The sequence below is a fragment of the Prionailurus viverrinus genome, chromosome C2 (assembly GCF_022837055.1).
Source record: "Prionailurus viverrinus isolate Anna chromosome C2, UM_Priviv_1.0, whole genome shotgun sequence".
Taxonomy (NCBI): domain Eukaryota; kingdom Metazoa; phylum Chordata; class Mammalia; order Carnivora; family Felidae; genus Prionailurus; species Prionailurus viverrinus.
The window spans coordinates 26,900,165-26,923,643 of record NC_062569.1 but is presented as its reverse complement, the minus strand read 5'-3'; the positions used below and the strand labels follow the sequence as shown (position 1 = coordinate 26,923,643).

The window sequence follows — 23,479 nt, the reverse complement described above, 5'->3', positions numbered from 1 at the left end:
TATAAGTGAGGAAAGTGGGAATGGAAGAGGCTAAATAATATGACCTAAATATATCTGGTCTCATTCTTTCTCAGTTCTCAGAGCTGCTGGTCTGTACCTTGATTCTGAAGCAGCTCTGCTTTTCTTTGGTCTTCTGGTTCTTTATAGTGGGAGTCCATGGTAACCCAGGGTCAGTGCTGGTACCTTGCAGTGTTCCTTCATCATGCCTTAGTACATGATAATATTGCCTTTTTTTTTTTTTTTCCCCAGTAGAGCCAGAAATCTATTTGAACTTGAATGGGCAAATATAATTAAACCACACATATCAGTAATTATAAAATTTTAAAATAAATTTTTGAATTTCTTTCACAGTATTCTTTTAAAATTCAGAAGTGGTATAGATTTGTATTTTGTGTGAACTTTGAAGTGTGTTGTGTCTTAGATGGGGAAATAGGCATAGATATACTAAGGTTTCAGAAGTGCCCAGGAAAGTAAGAGACTTTTCCTAATAAAGATACATTCATTAAAGTGGGGACATTTCATCTAGGATTTTGACATTTTATCAGAGGATGACCCAGATTCTCCCATCTATAGGGTAATGGCCCAGATTCTCCTATCTTTAGGCATTGCACGGTATTCACATCTTGGGTATTTAGAGGTAAATTTTTGTTCTATTCAGAACAATGTTGAACCTGGTGGGGGTGGGGAGCGGGACTCTTAAGATGAGGGTGATCACTGCATTTGACACACTCACAATGTCAACTCTTGTGAGATGCACCTCACTTGTAGTAATGTTAAAAATTAAGGAAGAATTGAATAAGATAGTTAAGCTTTATGTTCAGTGGCATTTACTGCTAAGAAAGAAGAGAGTGCAGTTGTTGGTTGGTGTGATCATATGTTAAGCACAGAAATGGGGGCACCTGGGTGGTGGCTCATTCAGTTAAACATCTGACTCTTGATCTCAGCTCAGGTCTTGATCTCAGGGTTGTGAGTTCAAGCCCTGTGTTGGGCTCTACGCTGGGCCTGGAGCCTACTTAAAAAAAAAACAACAACAAAAAACAAAACCCCACAAAATTGGAAGACGAAGAAGGATGGGGCACAGGCATAAATAAAAAATGGAAGGGAGAGGAGTTTTATGATTTTTACTTATATCAAGACAGGAAGGAAAAGTTAAACATTATAAGGATTTGAGATTATAATAATAAATTTCTCTCTTAATATAGAAAACATAGCTCTGCTGGCAGAAACAGCTTTGAGATTCCTGGAATTAGTACAGTTAAAAAATCTCAATATGGAAAATGACCCAAATAGTGAAGAAATAGATGAAGTTACACATCCCAATGGAAATTATGACACAGGTAGTATGACTTTCTTTTCCAGACTTATTATTTATAATGAATTACTAATGTGGAGTTGTAAGAAACTATCATAATTTTCATGTAAGGTGAAAGAATACCATATATGTAGGTGGCAAAGATCCCTGGTGTCTTATTGTCCTATTCTCATACACTGTTATCTAACCAGAAAATGATCAGTTTGTTGTTTTTCAGCTACAGTTGATTTGTGTCAATGGTAAAGCTAGCCGAATCGTATAATTCTTAAAAGATGAAAGAAAAACATTGAAAACATCATAGCTAAAGAATTTAAACCTTTTCTCTGTATGTTAGCATACCTTGAGTATTCTCAAATCATAAACGGTGTTTGTTTATGTCATACTATCTTTGATTTGTGTATCAAACCCACATCTTTTACTTTAAATGAACAGATGTGATGGTAAACTCTTTGAGGTCAAAGTTCGTCTTAAGTTCTTTATATACATACAGCTTTTAGCAGGCTTTTAGTTAATGTTTATTGAGTTAAAGATTTAGAAGTAAAATAATACACTTAGTTCTAGTATGTTTCTGGTTCACAAAAGCTAGAGAAATCGAGTTTTGAGGTTTTTATGCTATAGATGATGGTAATGGCTCTGTTGTTAGAATGGCATCATTTTTAGACAGCATATATTATCTGCAGTTGAAGGCAATGGAATAATTCTGAACTTACAGAAGGTATATCAGAAAGGAAATCTCCACTTTTTTCATGGAATTACTTAGAAAATAATACTGTCCTGCATTCTATAACCCTGTAATTGGACCTTTATAGATAAGGGAGTTAGGTGTTAAACCTTTTTGGGAGTTAATCTAAAGTTTGTCTTAATGTGAACATAGTATTTTGCATATCAGACCACCACATCCCTTAGCTGCACCAGGAGTGGCCTCTGTCCTCATTCATTTAGCTAAGGGATAATTGTTAAACTATAAGCTCTACATCAGGAAATTGTGTATCAGGCAATTGTGTGCTTGCTCTAAACACTAGAAATATACAGTGGTGAATAAGACAGAAAAGATCCTCTTGTTGAGCTTACATTTTAGAAGAAAAGGAAAAGGGGGAGGGTGAGTTGGAGAAGAAGGTGGTGGCCAGATCATGTAAAGCCTTGGCAGGATTTGCAGTGTATTTTCTGCTTTCTAAAATAAATAAACTGACCTTAAAAATGCTTCTAAAAGTATTAATTTGTACCATCAGATTATATCCTTAACCAGTCTGGTATTTGGAAGTCCTTGGTTAAGTTAACTTTATTGGTGGCAGTATGATCTTTTTCATGCTTTCCCATAGTTTTCTCCTTGAGCCTTAAAAATAGGCATGTTTCATTAGTGAGATGGTAACCATGCTTGTGGCATCTGCTTATCAGATGTTGTTCTTCAGTTTATATTTCGGTTTCCCATCTATCCTTCAGAGCTTTGAATAGTGGAAACATACAGTGATTATAGACTTTTTATGGTGCCTTCTGTTAATCATTCTGTTTCTCCAAGGAGTAAGAAAGAAGACTAGGTCTGTATCTTGGGGGAAAAAATGGATCCTATCTTTACTTTTTTTTTTTTTTTTTTTAGAGCTGCAAGCCTTACATGAAATGGTCCAGCAGAAAGTTGTCACTTTGCTAAGTGACCCTGAAAATATTGTGAAACAAACCTTAATGGAAAATGGAATAACACGGCTGTGCGTATTCTTTGGACGTCAGAAAGCCAATGATGTTTTATTGTCGCACATGATCACTTTCCTAAATGATAAGAATGATTGGCATCTGCGTGGAGCCTTTTTTGATAGCATAGTTGGTATGTTTTTCCATTTGTTTTAAAATACATCTTTAAGATTTTGAATTACTCTCTCAAACAGTACTTCCATGAGGTCTGAGAGATAGGTGACAGTACTACCAAATTTCATTAATAATGAGATGAGCTCCTAGTGTGTGTGTTCTTTGCTGCTTTTGGATAATGAAAGTCTTAGCCGATCAAGGGATTGGTTAATTGAACTGTGATACGTTCATATGAAGGAATACTATGTGGTTATTAAAAACCGTTTTAAAAGAATATTTGGGTGGCTCAGTCGGTTGAATGTCCCACTTCAACTCAGGTCATGATCTCATGGTTCATGGGTTCAAGGCTTGCTGATGTCAGCCTGTCGGTGCAGAACCTGCTTTGGATCATCTGTTCCCCTCCCTCTCTGCCCCTCCCCTGCTTGTATGCATGTTCTCTCTCTCTCTCTCTCAAAAAAATAATAATAAATAAAAGAATATTTAATGACTGGGAAAGTACCATTGAAATACTATTAAAGTGACTGAAGTAGGTTCTAGAAGGTAACAATAACAAATCATATGTTTATAAAGAGGTCTGGAATATACTAAGATTTGTATAGTAATTATCTCTGAGGCTGGGATTGTAGGTGCATATTTTCTTTATGTTTTCTGTATTTATCAAGTTTTTTACAGTAAATGTGCATTAGAAAATAACTGTTGCAATCCGAAAATAAGATACAAGTATGATTGAATATCAATTAAAAAAACCAATTTATTTATTTATTTATTTTTAAAAGTTTATTTTTGAGAGAGAGAGAGCAAGCATAAGTGGGGAGGCAGAGGGAGACACAGAATCTAAAGCAGGCTCCAGGCTCTGAGCTGTCAGCACAGAGCCTGACATAGGGTTTGAACTCATAAACCATGAGATCATGACCTGAACCGAAGTCTGATGCTTTGCTGACTGAGCCACCCAGGTGGCCTGAAAATCAGTTTAATTAGGAAAAAAAATTAAAGCTTGCATGCTATGCTTTGTGTAAACTGAAAATGTATGAAAAATTATGTAGTTTTTTTCACTTTTTTCAAAATGTACAATTTTTGATTTTTAGATTTATCTGCAGAAGAGAGACATTTTGTATTAGACCTACATGGCTCCAATTACATTTAGATTCAAAGTTAGGAAAAAAAATGGACCTTATGTTGAATAGATTGTCATGTTTGATCCAAGATTTAATATTTTTCTTTTTGAATAATAACTGATCACTTTCTACCCATTTGTACTGACCTTTTCAATTTTATATTTGGTCAGTTATAAAATGTGTGTGTGTGTGTGTGTGTGTAGTTACATCTGTACCACACGTTGACTATATGCCCTATACTGTACCTTTTATCCCAGTGACTTGTTCATTCATAACTGGAAGCCTGTATCTCCTACTGCCCTTCACCCATTTACCCATTACCCCATCCTACATCGCCTCTAGCAACCATGAGTTTGTTTTCTGTATTTATGGGCCTGTTTCTGCTTTTTATTTGTTTTTTAGTTTGTTTTTTGGATTCCACATATTAGTCAAATCATATGGTATTTGTCTTTCTCTGACTTATTTAGCTTGATACCCTCTAGTCTTCCATGTTGTTGCAAATGACACTATCTCATTCTTTTTTGTGGCTGAGTCATAGTCCATTGTGTGTATGTATGTGTGTGTGTGTATATATATATATTCTTTTTTGCCTCTCGTTTTTGCCTTATATATATACACACACACACACATATATTTACATGTATATATATACATACATATATTTGTACACACATACATACATACATACACACACACACACACACACACCACCCTTTATCCGTTTATCTATTGACAGACACTTGGGTTGCTTCCATATCTTGGCTGTTGTAAATAATGCTGCAGTAAAGACAGGGGTGCATATATCTTTTCAAGTTAGTGTTTTTAGTTTCTTTAGGTAACTAACTACCCAGTAGTGGAATTACTGGATCATATAGTATTTCTCTTTTTAATTTTTTTTTTTTTTTTTTTTTTTTTTTTTTTTAATTTTTTTTTTTTTTCAACGTTTATTTATTTTTGGGACAGAGAGAGACAGAGCATGAACAGGGGAGGGGCAGAGAGAGAGGGAGACACAGAATCGGAAACAGGCTCCAGGCTCTGAGCCATCAGCCCAGAGCCTGACGCGGGGCTCGAACTCACGGACCGCGAGATCGTGACCTGGCTGAAGTCGGACGCTTAACCGACTGCGCCACCCAGGCGCCCCTCTCTTTTTAATTTTTTAAGGAACCTCTATACTGGGTTCTTCAGTGGCTGCACCAATTTACATTTCCACCAACAGTGCACAAGGATTCCTTTTTTTTCACATCCTTACCCAATACTTGTTGTTTCTTGTCTTTTTGATTCTAACCATTTTGACAGGTGTAAGGTGAGAGCTCATTGTGGTTTTGGTTTGAATTTCCTTGATGCTTAGTGATGTTGAACGTCTTTTCATGTATCTGTTGGCCATCTGTATGTCGTCTTTGGTAAAATGTCTCTTCAGGTCCTCTGCCTGTTTTGTAATTGGATAGTTAGTCTTTTTGGTGTTGAGTTGTGTAAGTTCTTTATATATTTTGGATACTAACCTCTTACCTGATATATCATTTGCAGATATTTTTTCCCATTCAGTAGGTTGTCGTTTTGTTTTGTTAATGGTTTTTTCTACTGTTTTGTATTAGTTCATTGATTCATCTCAGTCTTGCATCTTGGATTCATCTAACTGTTCCTACTATACATGGCTTCTCAAATCTTTCTGTCTTTCTTGCCTTCTTCTTTCGTCTTATTTTTATTTCTTTTCTTTCTGGAAAAGATGGTGCTTAGAACTGCCATCCGTTGATCAATTCATATGTGTTTTGAATCGTGCCTTTATGTTATTTTTTTATTTTAAAATAATTTTTATTTTTATTTGGTTTATAAAAGTAATACATGCTTTCTATAGAAAATTTGGAAAATACCGAAGCCAAGAAGGAAACAAATCACTTCTAATCTTACAACCCATTATGACCTCTGTTTATGTTTTGGTGTTTTATTCCTGTAGGGTTTTTTTTTTTTTTTTCCCTGTTTCCATCCCATTTTTGCCATTTTGTTATGTATCTCATGAGGCACTGTTGTGTACCTGGTAAGAGTAGGCACTTTGGAGCCAGCCTGTGGGGTTTGTATTCTTTGTCATTTATTAGTTGTGGTTCTTGGGGGAAATCATTTAGTCTCTTTTTTGTCTTACTTTCCCTATTTGTAAAATGGGAATAATAATAGTACCTATGTGTCGTGAAGATAAAATGAATTAACATGTAATTGTACTTGGCGCATAAGTACTATGTATATATTATATTACTTTTTAATCTTATTATTTCTTAATTCTTTTTCTGGTAACATATATTCTAAGCATTTTCTCATGTCATTAAAATTTTTTTTTTTTAATTTTTTTTTTTTTTCAATGTTTATTTATTTTTGGGACAGAGACAGAGCATGAACGGGGGAGGGGCAGAGAGAGAGGGAGACACAGAATCGGAAACAGGCTCCAGGCTCTATGTATATATTATATTACTTTTTAATCTTATTATTTCTTAATTCTTTTTCTGGTAACATATATTCTAAGCATTTTCTCATGTCATTAAAATTTTTTTTTTTTAATTTTTTTTTTTTTTCAATGTTTATTTATTTTTGGGACAGAGACAGAGCATGAACGGGGGAGGGGCAGAGAGAGAGGGAGATACAGAATCAGAAACAGGCTCCAGGCTCTGAGCCATCAGCCCAGAGCCCGACGCGGGGCTCGAACTCATGGACCGCGAGATCGTGACCTGGCTGAAGTCGGACGCTTAACCGACTGCGCCACCCAGGCGCCCCCATTAAAATTTTTTAAACCATAATTTAATAGATTAAAATATTCCATCATATTGTTTTACCAAAGTTTATCGCTTTTGGATATTTAAATTATTTTCATTTTTTCCTATCATATAGATAATATTTTACGTAAATATTTACTTCTGATTTATTTTCTCAGGATAGAAGTCTGAAATTTTAATTAATGGGTTAAAGAATATGAATATATTTTTTAAACTCTTGATACATTTTAATAAGCTTTTCAAAAAAAGTTATGTCATTTTCCATTCTGGTCAGCATTGTTTGACCATACTACATAGCCTTCAGCATGGAATAAGCTTTAGTTAATCTTTGCCTATTGGTATGGTAAAATAACTTGTTTTGATATCTATTTCTTTGCTTATCAGTGGAGGTGAAAAATTTTCTCATGTTGATTACTCATTTGTACTTCTATTAATTTTTTATTTATTTTGGCTCATTTTTTTCCCTGATGGCTTTATGCCTTTCTTGTTGATGTTTTTGAACCTTTCATAGATGTATATTAAAAACATTAACTTTTAATCATTGGCAAATACTTTTCCCAAGTAACTTGTTAGGTTAGTAATCTGTTGGCTGCACATCTTTTTTTATAATGCTTTATTTTTCACACTTAACAGTTTAATTGATCTTTATTTTGGTCTGTGGTATGAGGTGAAATCTAATTTTCCTCAGATAAATAATCAGTTTTCCTGACGCTATTTATTAAACATTTCATTTCTTTCCTATTGATTTATGAAGCTTATATTATCAACTGTTGCACACTTAGGTCTTTTAGTTTTAGTTTTCTGGGTATCTGTTCTATTCCCTTGATTTCTCATTTCTGTACTCAATATCATACACTTATTTTAATTATATCCTACTTAATTATCATAATTTAATTGTTTAATTTAATAATATACTTATTTTAATTATATTTATAAACAACTTTAGTATCTGGTAGGGTAAGTTCTCAAGATGTCAGTCTTAATTTTCAAAATATTTTGAGTTATTTTGGCTTATTATACATTTTAGTTTATAAAGTTCCTAAATATAACTCACTGGAATTTTAGGTAGTATTTTTCCTTTTATTAAAGAAAAAATAGCTTTTTAAAGTGTTTTTTAGAATCTTATTTATTTTTTGAGAGAGAGAAAGACAGCCCCAAGCAGGATCTGTGCTGGCAGCATGGAACCTAATGTGGAGCCCAAACTCACGAACCATGAGATCCTGACTTGAGCCAAAATCCAGAGTTGGACCCTAAACTGAGTGAGCCACCCTGGCACCCCAAGAAAAAAATTTCTATAATTACTTTTTCAATTATAGGAGAAATAGTTTTTTGTAAATTATTTAAAATCTGTAAAGTAATGTATGAAAAAGAATAGTTGCATTTTCCAGAGGCATCTGCTCTGGATTTTATTTTTAGTTTGATATCTTCACATTGTTGATTCCTGTATCTAACATTTTTATACTGCTTTTAAGAATTTTTGACTTTAAAAAAATAGAAAAGAATTCTTGACTTTAGACTTTGTCTCTTGATTTTTTTCTGTGCCGCATGAAGATTTAACTGATATCATGCCCTGATCCCTCTTCCCCTCTGTTTTTGAGATGTAGATCACTATTTTCAGTGCTTCAGTTTTTCGTGTGCTATTTTTATAACTTTAAATAATTAAACCTACTTCTTACTGATCTTCTTCCCATTTGGACTATAAGGAGATGAGTGCCCCTTTCTTTCTCTCTCCTTTTCTTTGTTGGTTGGATATTTCAACCAGTTATTAGTTGACAGTTCAACTAACAAATACAGTGTTACAGTTGATAATATTTACATTTTCTTCTGTAGTCAGAATAAAGTCTTCTGCTTTGTACAGACTGATTCTGAAAATTCAAAGCTAAATTTACATGATTATAAGTATGTAAATTTTATTGTCTTTAGAGCCAAGTAATGTACTATATTTATATTTGCTTTCCCATAGTTCCAATGCCACAACTCCTTTATCACTTGAGAATGTTTACAGTGTCATCAATAGATTTTCCTTTATGTCTTCAGATTATTAAGGACATTATACATTTTAATTTACTTTTTATTTACACCATGATTTCTTGAAGACTTTTTTGTGCTGGAGTTTCAGATTCCTTTGTTTTCCTTTTTGAGAGAAGTAATACTTCTTCACTTTGTCTATAATATCAAACTTCTTTCTTACCAATTTTATCTGTTGCTTGTAATCTATTCCATTCTTCTATTTTTTAAAATTTCTTTTTAATGTTTGTTTATTTTGAGAGAGAGAGAGAGAGCACGTGGGGGAGGGGCGGGGTGGGGAGAGAAAGAATCCCAAGCAGACTCCGTGCTGCTAGCATGGAGCCTGATACGGGGCTTGATTCCACAAACCATAAATGAGATCATCACCTGAGCCAGTATCAACAGTCGGACACTTAACTGAATGAGCCACCCAGGCACTCCTATTCCATTTTTCTTTTTGATAACATTTTTGAAATGTATTGGCTTTTAGTTCTAATATGGCTGATTGGTTTCTGAATCCTTGCTAGCAATTATCAGTTTTTCCCCTTGAATTCCTAGGTTCTATCTGCCATTTTGTATATTCTGCGTTTTCTTTATTTTGCTGAAGTACATCCTCAAACTTTCTTAGGAAGGGTGGCATGGGAAGTTAACTTGGGTATTCCTTGCATGTTGCAAAATAACTTATTTTTGTTCTCTTATTTTACTGGCAGTTTAAGTGTAAAATTTATTTCATAACTTTGGAGGTCTTGCTCTGTTGTGTTCTAGCTTCTGTTGTTAAATATTGTTTCATGAAGATCGTTTTCATTGTTTCTCCTTCCTTTTTAGGGGACGTGTTTGTCTTTCTGTAAGTTCATAAGATCTTTTTTTTTTTCCCTTGGTGTTCCAGCATTTCTTGGTGATTTGCTTTGGTGTGGATCTTTTTCATTTATTGTGCTGAGTAGGACATACGATGTACTCTTCTGGATTGTTGCTCAATATATTTGGGTTTTGATTAATTTTATTGTTTAACTTAATGGTATTTAACTTAATAGTATTCTACACCATGAGGTGTAGAATAATCATGTAATGTTGCTTCTCTTTTTCAGGTGTTGCTGCCTATGTTGGTTGGCAAAGCTCCTCAATTCTCAAACCTCTGTTACAACAAGGTCTTAGTGATGCTGAGGAATTTGTTATTGTTAAAGCTCTTAATGCCCTTACCTGTATGTGCCAGTTAGGGCTACTACAAAAACCCCATGTCTATGAATTTGCCAGTGATATTGGTAAGTGTCTGTTTCCCAAAATTAGAAGGAGAAAATTAGGATGTTTTAAGAGAAACAAGTGATAGAGCATTGTAAAAGTTCTAGGAAATACAGAGTCAGATTTTCAATTTTATTGTCCCGTGTGTGTGTGTGCACGAGCACTTGTGTTTGCATGTTTATGCATGCATGCTTCCCATGTGTATTAGAAACAGGCAGGCAAAAAAACAGGATCATTTGGTCTTCTAGCCCATGTTGGGAAATATCTCTTTGTTTTTATCTGTAGTTAAGTATTTAACTTGAAAAATAAATTGTTTTGTTTTGTTTAACATGATGTAGATAAAGTCCTTAACTGCTCTGAAGAGTCAACTTATTTTTTGAACACTTGACCACTAGTTAAGTTGAAATCGAATGTACAGGATTGTCTAGGACATCTCTCATTGCACTGATTGCCAGTTAAGAATTCATAGTGTTCAAGTTACTACTGTTAATAATTTTATTTATTTATTCATTCATTTATTTATGAGAGATGGCGCAAGTGAGTGAGGGCAGAGAGCGAGAGGGGGCAGAGAGAGGGAGAGAGAGAGAGAGAGACACGTAGGGTTCACTTGGAACAGAGCACGAGCTAACCTGAAGTGGGTCTTGAGCCCACCAGAAGCAGGGCACGAACTCACAAATCATGAGATCATGATCTGAGCCAATGTCAGATGCTTAACTAACTGAGCCACCTAGGCACCCCACTGTTAATAATTTTATTAACCAATGAAAAGAATTAATGTTTGGTTTTTTATAGCATTTATCTGTTTCCCTCAACTTAAAATTCAGAATAAAGGCAAACAAATAAACATCATACATACTAAAATTAAGAATATTTGGAACTTTTAGTCTTCTTATCACATTTTAAGAAAGTAAGCAGTGTAAGATATCTCTGCCCTAAGAGGACATGGAATCTTGGAAAATTGCCTTTTTTGGATAAAATGTTTAATTGCTGTTGAATGTTTTGCTAAGGAAAATCAATAGAAAACCAAAATTGGTCGGTTATAGGTTATTCTTAAGGCAATCCTCAGAAAAAAAGACAAAGGAGTTAGTATTTATTTAGACTGTTGGGATGATAGGTAGTAGCTAGTAGAAATGCATAAAATTTCTGGAAAATATAAAGGCATGACTGTAGCTTTTTAAAAAAAATTGTGACAAATTTAAGTATATGTAGGTTTCTTACTTTACACTCTTAATATCTATAATTACTGTTCTTTTAGTTTTTAACCCTGATTTGGTTTGAATTTTTGATGATTATTGTAAAAATAATTATAAATTTAATAGAAATTGTTGAGTATTGGCACCACAATCATGATGAGAATCTCTATTGCATTGAAATGTTAAGCTATAGAGTGCCATGTAGTATAAGGCAGATATAGAAAGCAGTGTTTCCATAATAATATTAAGTAGAAAATGTATTGTCTTAACATGCATATCTTGCTGTGTGGAATATTTTCCTGCTTATTTTCATTTTCTGAATTCTCACATCAGTGTTTTCTTTTTTCTCCTGTGAAAGTGGTATTACCTTTATGGGTCAAGTTTTTCTGGCTTTTGACTTTGAACTTCCTTATTTTAATGAATATTCTCTGTGTATAAATATGTACTTGTATGTTCTAGTTTCATATAATACATTTCTTCTGTTGCCTAATTACTTGGAAACTATTTTTGAGACTTTATAGTTTATAAGTAGCATTTTATTTTTCTGAAAAACGGATGTCTGTCAACTTTAAAAAAAATCATCATACAGTATTTTACCTGTCATATTTTTCAGAGATTTTTCTGGGTTCTGCTGTTGCTTGTCATTGATCATAGGATGAACAAATGGGACACTCTGTGTCTTTAGTTTAGCATCAAAATAAATGATTGTCTTTAGGTATAGAATAAACCCAATATGGTACAACCTCTTGAATGGAGAACTGCCTTAGAACTGGAAATGAATTTGGTACTATCTGTTGGGGGGCAAAAAAAGCCTTGCTGAGAAGAATCAAGTAGGCAATCATTGGTTGGCATTTTGAACTATTCCAAAGAAAAAACAGTTTTTAGAATTTTAGAAACACCTAAAGTATGATAAATCATACACATCTCTCTGTTCTGTTTTTATACGTAGTCTGTTGTAGTGAATCTTAAAGGGAATGATGGTGGTGACGATGGCATCATGATTTCTTTGATGGTTTTTGAAAAAACTATATTCTTCCCACTTAGATATTATCAATACTCCCTTCCCTTGTGCTTGTCCCCAGATAATTGGAATGTATTGGAATAGAGAAAAGATCAAGTACACTGTTTGATAGGAAATCCTCTTGAATATTTTAGGTTCTTTGTATCAGTTAGCTACTTACTGATACAGTGATGCTGTACAGCAATCAACCACAGAATCTCAGTAAATGCTTCAGTAATGTCAACTGTTATGCATCTGTGGGCTGTATGGGTGGCTCTGCTCTAGGCTTTGTATCTCCAGATTGTCTGGGGTGACAGTAATCCATCTGCCTCATTCTGGTGCCCATGTTAGATAGGGAGCAGTTATCCAGGTTATGTTCTGGGTGATGGCAGAAGCATGAGACAGCAAGCTTAGCTGTGTAGCACATTTCGAGCCTCTTTTAGTGTTGTATCTGGTAATATCTCATTGGCCAGAGCAGGTTAATAAGACCGAACTAAAAGCAAGAGGCAGAGAAGTACCCTTTGTATACCATGAGCACAGTAATAGAGGTAATGTAAAGAATTAGGACCAATAATTCAAGCTCATGCCTAACTCCTGCCAAGTCATTTTGAGTTTAGCTACTTTTTGGAGGTTTTTCAATGCTTTTCCAGTCCTCATTTTGCCTGTTGTCAAAGGGAAACTACCAACCCTCCTTTGTTGGATGTATCAGAGGCCGCATGGTGCTTATGAAATTATCTAACCTCCTTCACGTGTAATTAAAAGAATTGGAAATAACAGAACTTTGGAAACATACTTTGAACAAATTTTTTTCTCCTTTCCCCTTTTCTATAAGTAATATTAGCATGTGACAGTGTTATTTCTCTGTTACCCTAAATTTCTTACAAACTTAATATCCTCTCAATGCTGATGCTTCTGCATACTCAGAACAAATATGTGTCTCTTTATGTGTATGTATATTTTTTTGCTTTTAGAAGTTTAATTTTTTTTTTAATTTTTTTTTTAATGTTTATTTATTTTTGAGAGAGACAGAGACAGAATGCGAGTGGGTTAGGGGCAGAGAGAGGGAGACGCAGGATCCGAAGCAGGCTCCAGGCTCTGAGCTGTCAGCACAAAACCCGACGCAGGGCTTGAACTTATGAGCTGTGAGATCATGACCTGAGCTGAAGTCGGACGCTCAACTGACTGAGCCACCCAGGGGCCCCTAGAAGTTTTATCTAAATCACATGTTTAAAAGTTTGAATTTTATTCAAAATCTTTGATTAGTTGAAGTTGTTGATATTCAGGTGTAATACACAATATAGTTAAAAGGGGTGAAAACATTCATTTACTTCTGTGGTTTAATCGTATATTTTAATCTCTTTAAGGATGGGCATCATATTTTCTGCCTTTAGTTTCTACTCATAATGCCTTGTGAATGAATTTATGAAAGATATATTAGACTTGATCAAACCTTTTCATTAAAAAGAATGTCAGAGTAGTACTGTTTATATTCTTTTATGGTATTAATGCCGATATTTATGATAGGGAATGTTATAATATCAGTATGTTGAGTTGAGTTTATGCCTTAGGATAATTGAGTATGTGAAAGCAGCTGATAGTAAAGTAACATTGTGGTATAATCCCTTTATTGTGTTATAAGGTGAAAATTTGTTTATCCTAAAATTTATGAGCATGGTTTAAATCCATACCTTTTTCTTTTCCTTATTAGCCCCATTTCTGTGTCATCCCAATTTGTGGATACGCTATGGTGCCGTAGGGTTTATCACAGTGGTGGCTCATCAAATAAGTACAGCTGATGTATACTGCAAACTGATGCCTTACCTTAACCCGTATATTACTCAACCAATAATACAGGTATGCTTGTTTCAACTTGGAGTCAATCCTCTCCAAACTGCACCCCTTAAAAAAAGGTTTAGAGAGTCCTGTTTTTATTTAAGTTTACAAAGATTTAAATTGGGCTACACCATTTTCACGTTCCTGTAAGTTAATGTTATTTGAACAAACAGTATTAAAGGTGAGAAAAGTTCAAGAGACTTATGTTATCCATCATGTTATGCATAATATAGCCCTTACTAGTTCATACTTTATTTTCTTACGTGCAGTGTTGTGAAACATCTACTGTTAACGGGAAATGCAGTGGAAACATATATTGATGGACCTCTGCTTTTATTGTAAAAAATATAACTGATTTCAGCCAAACTCAGCATGTATAATAAATTGGAAAAAGCCTTTTACGGATGTTTGGTTTTTTGGACCACTAACTGGTTCTAATTTCTTCTCTGTTCTTTTTTTAAAAAATCTAATCTTTTAAAATCTTATTTAATCTTTTTTTTTTTTTTTTTTTTTTTTGGTTGTTTTAATCTAATGACTTGTCTCCCCCGCTCCCTTCCCAGTATAGCACTTGATGATAAACTTTGGGTATTTGGTTTGTATAAGGCAGTTTTTTACCCAGCTTGTTATACCCTTCATCTTCCTGGAAAGCTCATTATCAAAATACATACCTATCTAAATTGAGTGAACTGTTGAGATATGATTCTGTTTGTTAAAATACTGTGAAATATCCAATTTTTTAGTAAAACTGTGTTTCCCTTTTGCAAATTCACATGCTTCTGGCTCCTAGTACTTTTATGTTCCAATGTACCTTCCTTTGGTTGGAGAAAATGACATTGGATATCTTCTGGAAATGAGGAGGCTTGGCTGTGCCTTCTGTCCTTTTCCTCGTAGATTTATCCGTTTCTGAGGGTCATCATTCTTTTATTTCATAGTTTGTAGAATTTCTAATTTTTATCTCAGCAATTTATATACATATATAAGGTAATATTACTAGAAAATATGCCTTTTTTATTTCTTTTATTTTTTTAAGTTTAAGTAATCTCCACACCCAATGTGGGGCTTGAACTCGACTCCAGGATTGAGAGTTGCATCTCTTCCAACTGAGCGAGCCAGGCACCCCATCCATCTTCCTTCCTTCCTTCCTTCCTTCCTTCCTTCCTTCCTTCCTTCCTAACAGCACATGTGGGAGTAGGGGAGGGGGAGGAGCAGAGGAAGAGGGAGAGAGAGAATCTTAAGCAGGCTCCATGCTGAGCATGGCACCCCTTTCTTTTAAAATTTATTGAAGTTCCCTTGGAAATCAGGTCTAGAGAGTCTTACTACTTTTAACTAGTTATTCTGTTTAGAAGTTTGTGAGGGGCACCTGGGTGGCTCAGTGATTTGAGCATTCTACTCTTGGTTTTTAGCTCAGGTCATGATCCCAGGGTTCAAGCCCTGCCTTAGCTCTCCTCTGAGTGTGGAGCCTGCTTAAGATTCTCCCTCTGCCCCTCTCTCCCTGCTTATGCTTGCTTTCTCTAAGATAAAAAATTTAGAAGTTTGTTTATTAAACTCTTATAAAACAGTGTGGAGAAAGTATCCTTGGGAATTAAAAATTACTTGCATTTGTAATAACTTAGTGGTGGTTTATTATAATCTGACATTAAAAAATAAATCTGACATTAAGTGTTTGTTAAGAAATCTGCACCACTCTCTTTGTTTTCTCAGGAAAAAATATATATTTCATATTTCATAACAAAAAGTATATATATAGTTTTATTTTTTGAGAGACCAGGATTAGGAGTTGAGAGGCTAATGATACATATGCTTCATAAATCTTACCTTTCTACAATTTGAATTAGACAAAAGATACCGTTTTATGCTGGTTTCGCCTGGCTAGTTTACCAGGTAGTTAAGTAGGTCCAAAGAAAGTCCTCTTGGTTACTGTTAGTATGCTCATCCTTTTTATTATATATGTGTTGACAAGGAGGGTGTCCTTGGGGATAATAAAAGGAAGGATTTTATGAGCTCTGTGGAGAGAGTAATATTTTTTAGAAGTGGTTGAAGCTACTGAGAAACCTAATGACTGATGGGCACCCCTGTGATGATTGAGCTTCTTTTCTTGGTCAGTACCTGTTGGCTGTTAGACCTGTGAGCCACGGGTACTTTTTTGATCTAGGAGGTCATCACATTTGGCATCCAGAAAAAGGCTCTTTGTCATTTTCTAAATTTTTCCATCCTGGGTATAGTTATTCTTCCAATATGAAAGACACAGATGTATACTCAAATGCTAACAATGAAAAGAGAAACCTTAGCTCTTAAAGGTCATTGGTATTCTTTTTTCTTCTAAGCAAAATCGCAAATGTTGGTATCTCCCATTTTCTTAGAAAATAAATACCTATGTTAACACAGGTTGTATTTACTGAATATAAAAATAACTGTAATGTATGTTGTATCTTTGGTTGATTCTTTTTATTTTTCTAATATAGATTGAAAGGAAACTTGTTCTACTCAGTGTTTTAAAAGATCCAGTAAGTCGTTCTATATTTGATTATGCTTTGAGGTCTAAAGATATCACTAGCTTGTTCAGACATCTTCACATGCGCCAAAAGAAGCGAAATGGGTCTCTTCCTGACTGCCCCCCACCGGAGGATCCTGCCATAGCACAGCTTCTGAAGAAATTGCTCTCACAGGTTGTATCACCTTTCTGAAATCTTACATTTAAACACAAATTCGCTAAGAACATTCAAGCATCCATTTAGCTATTAAATTTTTTTTGGTTGATTAAGTCACATCATAAAAAAATGAATAAAACCTGGCAAATATATACATTTGCTTTGGCATATTGGAGATGCTAGGATGATGATAAGGCATTAGTTTGAGCTAAGTAAGGAATCATGGGAGACCTGTTAAGTTTCTTTTGTGGTTATTGTCTATGTAAATAATGGAGAAAGTAGATATAACCTTAAATGTGAGTAATATTCTTGATTCAGTTCCATATTTCACCAAAAAAAAAAAAAAAATTCAATTAGAGGAAACATTGCAAAGCACAGATGCACCACAGAAAGATATTGGTTTATTTTAGTTCAAATGTAAAGAGTTCTCACTACATGCAAACATCAGAAATGATTGGGATTTATAATGCATCTTAGATTGAATAAGCCAGTTTCTGTTGTATATTAAAAGCCTATGAATTTGTATCATTTAACAGGTGATGTCAAAACTAATAAGTAATCTTTTTATTATCCTTGGAATCAGTAAGGCCTCTTTAGAAATAGTCCAGATTCAGTGTCCTGTTTTAAGAGGGATATATGGAACTTAGAGAAGTCAAGATAGAAATGAAAATGGCTGGAAATAAAGAATACAATTTATGAATAAATGTTCCATGAGCCTTAAAGCAAATACTGAGAGATAACTTTAATGATAGTCTTTAAGTCTGCAGGACATTTTGGTTAAGAGAATACTTGTCAGTCATGTCTTGTCAGCAAGAACATGAGAAAATGCTTCAGTTGCAGAGAGAATTAGATCAATTTGAAGATATAAATCCTTTCTTGTATTGTACTAGTCACTGAGTGTCCAGTGCTGTTTCAGGCTCATATGTTGCTTTAGGTGATTGAATATTGAATTATCCCATCTCCTATGGGATATTGAATATCCCATCTCCTAGGGAGCCTGGTCAATAACCATTTTGGTTCTTTTAGGTCTCAATTTGCCTGGAGGCGGGAGCTGCCTCTGAATGCCCCTTCCAGGCCAGTGGTTCTATTTCCTATATTTTAGAAGACCTAATTTGATATGACTTGAATTACTAAAGAGCTTTTTCTTTGGGTCTTCTTTTAACCTTGTCTCATACATTAGATGTATTAAATATTTTAGAAAGCAATTTATGGAAAATTGGATATTGAATCGCAGTTTTCTATTGTTTCTCTTGAGTAAGTAATCCTTATCAAAAAGACTTAAGCATATAGTAAAAACCACCCCAATTTAGATGTTTCTTTGGGTTTGGATGGTGTGATTCTTTGTACTCCTCTCTCTTCTACAAATTCTGTGTATTAAATTAAAAGCTTCTGTACTAAAATTTCACACTAAGTCATTGGTTACTTCATGGAGCCTCTCTAGCCCCTCGTTCTTGCTTTTCGTCTTGCTGTGGGTATAGGTTTTGCCACTGCCATGGGTGAGAGGAGGGAGAGGGAAGGAGCAGTTTCCGTAGCCTTTTTACCTTCTGCTTCCTATTCTAAACCCTTCTACCATTGCTGCTTCCAGAGTGCCAGCCCTCATTTTTGGGTACCATGATGAAATCACTAAACTCACTGATTTGTATTTCTCTGAATATTAGTGCTTGATGTATTCATTTGTCTGTCACTTGTACCCACATTTGTATCAGTAGGGAAGGAGGAACATGTTTCCCTGTGTTTTATGTTGTTTCTGTTACTAACAGTTTTAGGAGACTCCTAAGGGTTAGTAGTACTCTGTTTCAAGGGACAGGTGCTGCTAGTAGAGGGGAGAGCAAGCCAGAGTCTCTGAGGTCCTCGGAAGAAGTAACAGCAGAACAATACCAGGCTCCATTTTTTGAGGACCTTCAACAAATCTACCACTGCAGTTGGTGCTTTCCATATTTTGTGACTGATCTTATAACAACCTTGAACAACAGATGTTATTCCCTATTTTATAGTTAAGGAAACTGCAGCCAAAAGAGGATAGTTAAGTTGCTTATGCTCACACAGTTCATTCAGCTTAAAGCTGACATTTGAACCTAAACCAGTCTAACTCCAAATCCCTTCCTCCTTCAACATGCCATCTGGCCTCAAAATAAAGGACAGGGAGCTAAGACTGAGAAACTTGTTTGAGGTTTTTATGGACTTAGGAAGATTCCATGTGCAGTTCATTTCCTCCAGCCCCTTGCACGCCTTTTATCTGCTTCGCTTCTTTTTGGTCCCTGTGCTACCTTTCTTGGCATTATTTGCAGAGGCTTGGAGTCAGGGGGAGGCTTTGGAGGTGGGAACTGAGTATTCCTAATGTCAGGGATACAGAGAGAAGGATGCTTTTAGCCTCTGCAAATGTGAATTCTGAATACGCCTACAATTTTTCCCCCCCTTGGGGTTTTACGGTGCTTTTTGTATAGGACTGTACTTGAGATGCATCATGGGTAAAATAGACTTTTCTAGACCAGCCTAGCATTGTTTCTATGGGAAAATATGTTCAGGGTTCTGGATAATAGACTTTTATTTTTTTAATTTTTAATTAAAAAAAAATTTTAAGTTTATTTGAGAGAGAGCGCGAGTGGGGGAAGGGAAGTGAGGATGGGGAGAGAGAGAATCCCAAGCAGACTCTGCACTGTCAGTGGAGAGCCTGATGCGGGGCTCGAACTCACGAACCGTGAGATCATGACCTGAGCTGAAGTCAGATGTTTAATTGACTGAGCCACCCAGGCGCCCCATGGAAAATAGACTTTTAAAGTACACTTTTGAAATATATGGTAGTTAAAATCTGCCTAAACTCCAGATTTTTAATAGGATTTACCTTCTGGAGGTGATACATGGCAGGGCTGTTTGGGAATCTCATTCACAAGAACTGTCTGTTTTATTTGTATCCATTTGATCACCCGCTAATACAGAATAAGAATATTCTGATTTCTGGGGTACCTGGGTGGCTCAGTTACTTGAGCATCAGACTTCGGCTCAGGTCATGATCTCACAGTTAGTGAGTTTGAGCCCCACATCAGGCTTGCTGCTGTCAGTCTGTTAGCGCAAAGCCTGCTACAGATCCTCTGTCCCCTTCTCTCTGCCCCTCCCCACTTGCACTCTGCCCAAAATAAATAAATATGAAAAAAAAATCAATCCTCTTTAAAAAAAAAAAAAAGAATATTCTGATTTCACTCCTTTAAAAAATGGCAAATACTAAACATTTTTGATTTTTAAAAGATTTTTATTTGAATACTTTTTGACTGGTAGTATAGACACAAGGTGTAAAATTAAAAAGATATTGGAGGGGCGCCTGGGTGGCTCAGTCGATTGGGTGCCTGACTTCGGATCAGGTCATGATCTCATGGTTCATGAGTTCGAGCCCTGCGTCGGGCTCTGTGTTGACAGCTCAGAGCCTGGAGCCTGCTTCGGATTCTGTGACACTCTCTCTCTCTCTCTCTCTTTGTCCCTCCCCTGCCTGTGCTTTGTCTCTCTCTCTCTCTCAAAAATAAATAAATATTAAAAAATGTTTAAAAAAATAAAAATAAAAATAAAAAAAATAAAAAGATATTGGAAGATACATAATAAAATGTAAGTTTTCCTCCAATCTCTGATCCCCAGCCACCCAGTTTCTTTTTCTGTTGATTGTGAATTTTATGTTGTTAGAGTGCTGAATTTCTTGATACAGTGTTGGATTGTTCTGTTCTACAGTTAACTTATTTGGAATCAGTTTGATCCTTTTAAGCCTTGTTTTTTAAAAAAGTTTTAAATCCGGTATAGTTTACAGTGTTATATTAATTTCAGGTGTACAATATAGTTATTCAACAATTCTGTACATTATCCACTGCTCAAGATAAGTGTACTCTTAATTTCCTTTACCTGTTTCACTCATTCCCCCACCCCCACCCCCACCTCCCCTCTGGTAACTATCAGTTCTCTATAGTTAAGAGTCTGTTTTTGGTTTGTCTCTTTTTTTTCCTTTGTTCATTTGTTTTGTTTCTTAAATTCCACACATGAGTGAAATCATAGAGGATATGTCTTTCTCCTTTTTTAGCATTATACTCTAAATCTATTCATGTTGTTGCAAATGGCAAGATTTCATTCTTTTTAATGGCTGAGTAATATTCCCTATATATCTTACATCTTTATCCATTCATCTATCAGTGGACATTTGGGCTGTTTTCCAAGTTTTGGCTTTTGTAAATAATGCTGCAATACACATAGGAGTGCACATATCCTTTCAAATTAGTGTTTTATATTCTTTGGGTAAATACCCAGTAGTGGAATTACTGGATCATATGGGTAGCTCTATTTTTTTAAATTTTTTGAGGAACCTCCATACTGTTTTCCACAGTGGCTGCACCAGTTTGCATTCCCACCAACAGTGCATGAGGGTCCCCTTTTCTCCATATCCTTGTCAACACTTATTGTTTCTTGTCCTTTTGATTTTAGTCATTCCAACTGGTGTAAGGGGATATCTCAGTGATTTTCATTTGCATTTCCCTGATGACGAGTGATCTTGAGCATCTTTTCACATGTCTGTTGGCCAGAGAGGCAGACAGACTGAGTGTGAGCTGGAAAGGGGCAGAGAGAGAGGGAGGCACAGAATCTGAAGCAGGCTCCAAGCTCTGAGCTATCAGTACAGAGCTCAACTTGGGGCTCGAACTCAGAAACCGGTAGATTATGACTTGAGCTGAAGTTGGACGCTTAACTGACTGAGCCACCCAGGTGCCCTGACCTCTGCCTATTTTTTAATTGGATTATTATTTTTTTTTTGATGTTGAGTTATGCAAGTTTTTTTTTCTTTTCTTTATTTTTGAAATATTTTATTTATTTATTTTTTAATGTCTATTTCTTTTTGAGAGAGAGAAAGAGACAGAGTGTGAGTAGGGAACGGGCAGAGAGCGTGGGAGACACAATCTGAAGGAAGCTCCAGGCTTCGAGCTGTCACGCCGCGGGGCTCGAATTCACGAACTGCGAGATCATGACCTGAGCTGAAGTCAGATGCTTAACAAATGGAGTCACCCAGGTGCCCAAGATTTTATTTTTAAGTAATCTCTGTACCCAATGTGGGGCTCGAACTCAAAACCCAAGATTTTGGAGTCACGTGCTCCACTGACTGAGCCAGCCAGGAGCCCCTATATATTTTAGATACTAACCCCTTAATGGATATATCATTTGCAAATATTTTCTCCCACTCGTTAGGTGGTCTTTTTTGTTTTGTTGATGGTTTTTTTTGCTGTGCAATAGCAAAAATGTTTTTTCCCATTCATTAGGTTGTCTTTTTTAGTTATTGATGGCTTTGTTGATGCCTTCGTTTGCTCTGCAAAAGCTTTTAATATTGGGTAGTCTCAGTAGTTTATGTCTGCTTTTGTTTCCCTTGCTTGAGAAGACATATCTAGAAAAATGTTTCTATGGCCCATGTCAAAGAAATTACTGCCTATGTTTTCTAGGAATTTTATGGTTCCAGGTCTCACATTTAGGTCTTTAATTTATTTTGAGTTTATTTTTGTGTATTCTGTAAGGAAGTGGTCAGGTGTATTCTTTTGGATGTAATTGTCCAGTTTTTCCAGCATCATTTATTGAAGAGATTGGCTTTTCCCATTGTATGTTCTTGCCTCCTTGTCATAGATGAATTGACCATATGAGTATGGGTTTATTTCTAGGTTCTTTATTTTGTTTCATTGATGTATGTGGCTTTTTTTGGTGCCGGTGTCATAATGTTTTGATTACTGCAGCTTTACTTATTATTTAAAAAAAAACTTTTTTAATGTTTATTTTTGAGAAAGACACACACACACACACACACACACACACACACACACAGAGCATGAGCGGGGGAGGGGCAAAGAGAGGGAGACACAGAACCTGAAGTAGGCTCCAGGCTCTGAGCTGTCAGCAGAGAGCCTGACATGGGGCTCAAACTCACAAGCTGTGAGATCATGACCTGAGCCGAAGTCGGACGGTTAACCAAGTGAGTCACCCAGGCACCCCTACTGCAGCTTTATAGTATATCTTGAATTCCTCGATTGTGATAGCTCCAGCTTTTTTTCTTTTTTCTCAGGATTACTTTGGCTATTTGGGGTCTTTGGTGATACCATACAAATTTTAGTATTATTTGTTGTAGTGCTGTGAAACCTGTTGGTATTTTGATAGGGATTGCATTGAATCTATAGGTTGGTTTGGGTAGTATGGACATTTTAACAATATTAATTCTTTCAATTCATGAACACAGTATGTCTTCCCATTTGTGTCATTTTCTTTAATTGAATTGGGTTTTGATTAAATTGAATTTCCCATTTAATTCATCAATGTATAGTTTTCAGAATACAGGTTTTTCATCTCCTTGCTTCAGTTTATACCTAGGCATTTTTTTTATTCTTTCTGGTCCATTGTAAATGGAATTTGTTTTCTTAAGTTCTTTTTCTGCTGCCCTATTATTAGTGTATAGAAATGCAACAGATTTCTGTGTATTTATTTTGTATTCTGCAACTTACTGAGCTCATTTATCGGTACTAATAGTGTTTTGGTGGAGTCATTAGGGTTTTTTTTAATATAGTATGATATCATCTGCAAATA

At 35.4% G+C, this 23,479-nt stretch overlaps 1 protein-coding gene across 2 annotated transcripts in view; it reads left to right on the top strand.

Annotated features, from left to right (window-relative positions):
• PIK3R4 (phosphoinositide-3-kinase regulatory subunit 4) overlaps nt 1-23,479 on the top strand; it is a 207,482-nt gene that overhangs the window by 149,194 nt on the left and 34,809 nt on the right. For both annotated transcript variants that reach the window (XM_047875523.1, XM_047875522.1), the window contains 5 exons: nt 1,203-1,337; nt 2,907-3,128; nt 10,073-10,246; nt 14,125-14,270; nt 16,712-16,915. In XM_047875523.1, the coding sequence (XP_047731479.1) occupies nt 1,203-1,337; nt 2,907-3,128; nt 10,073-10,246; nt 14,125-14,270; nt 16,712-16,915 (881 nt within the window). The remainder of the gene's footprint in view (nt 1-1,202; nt 1,338-2,906; nt 3,129-10,072; nt 10,247-14,124; nt 14,271-16,711; nt 16,916-23,479) is intronic.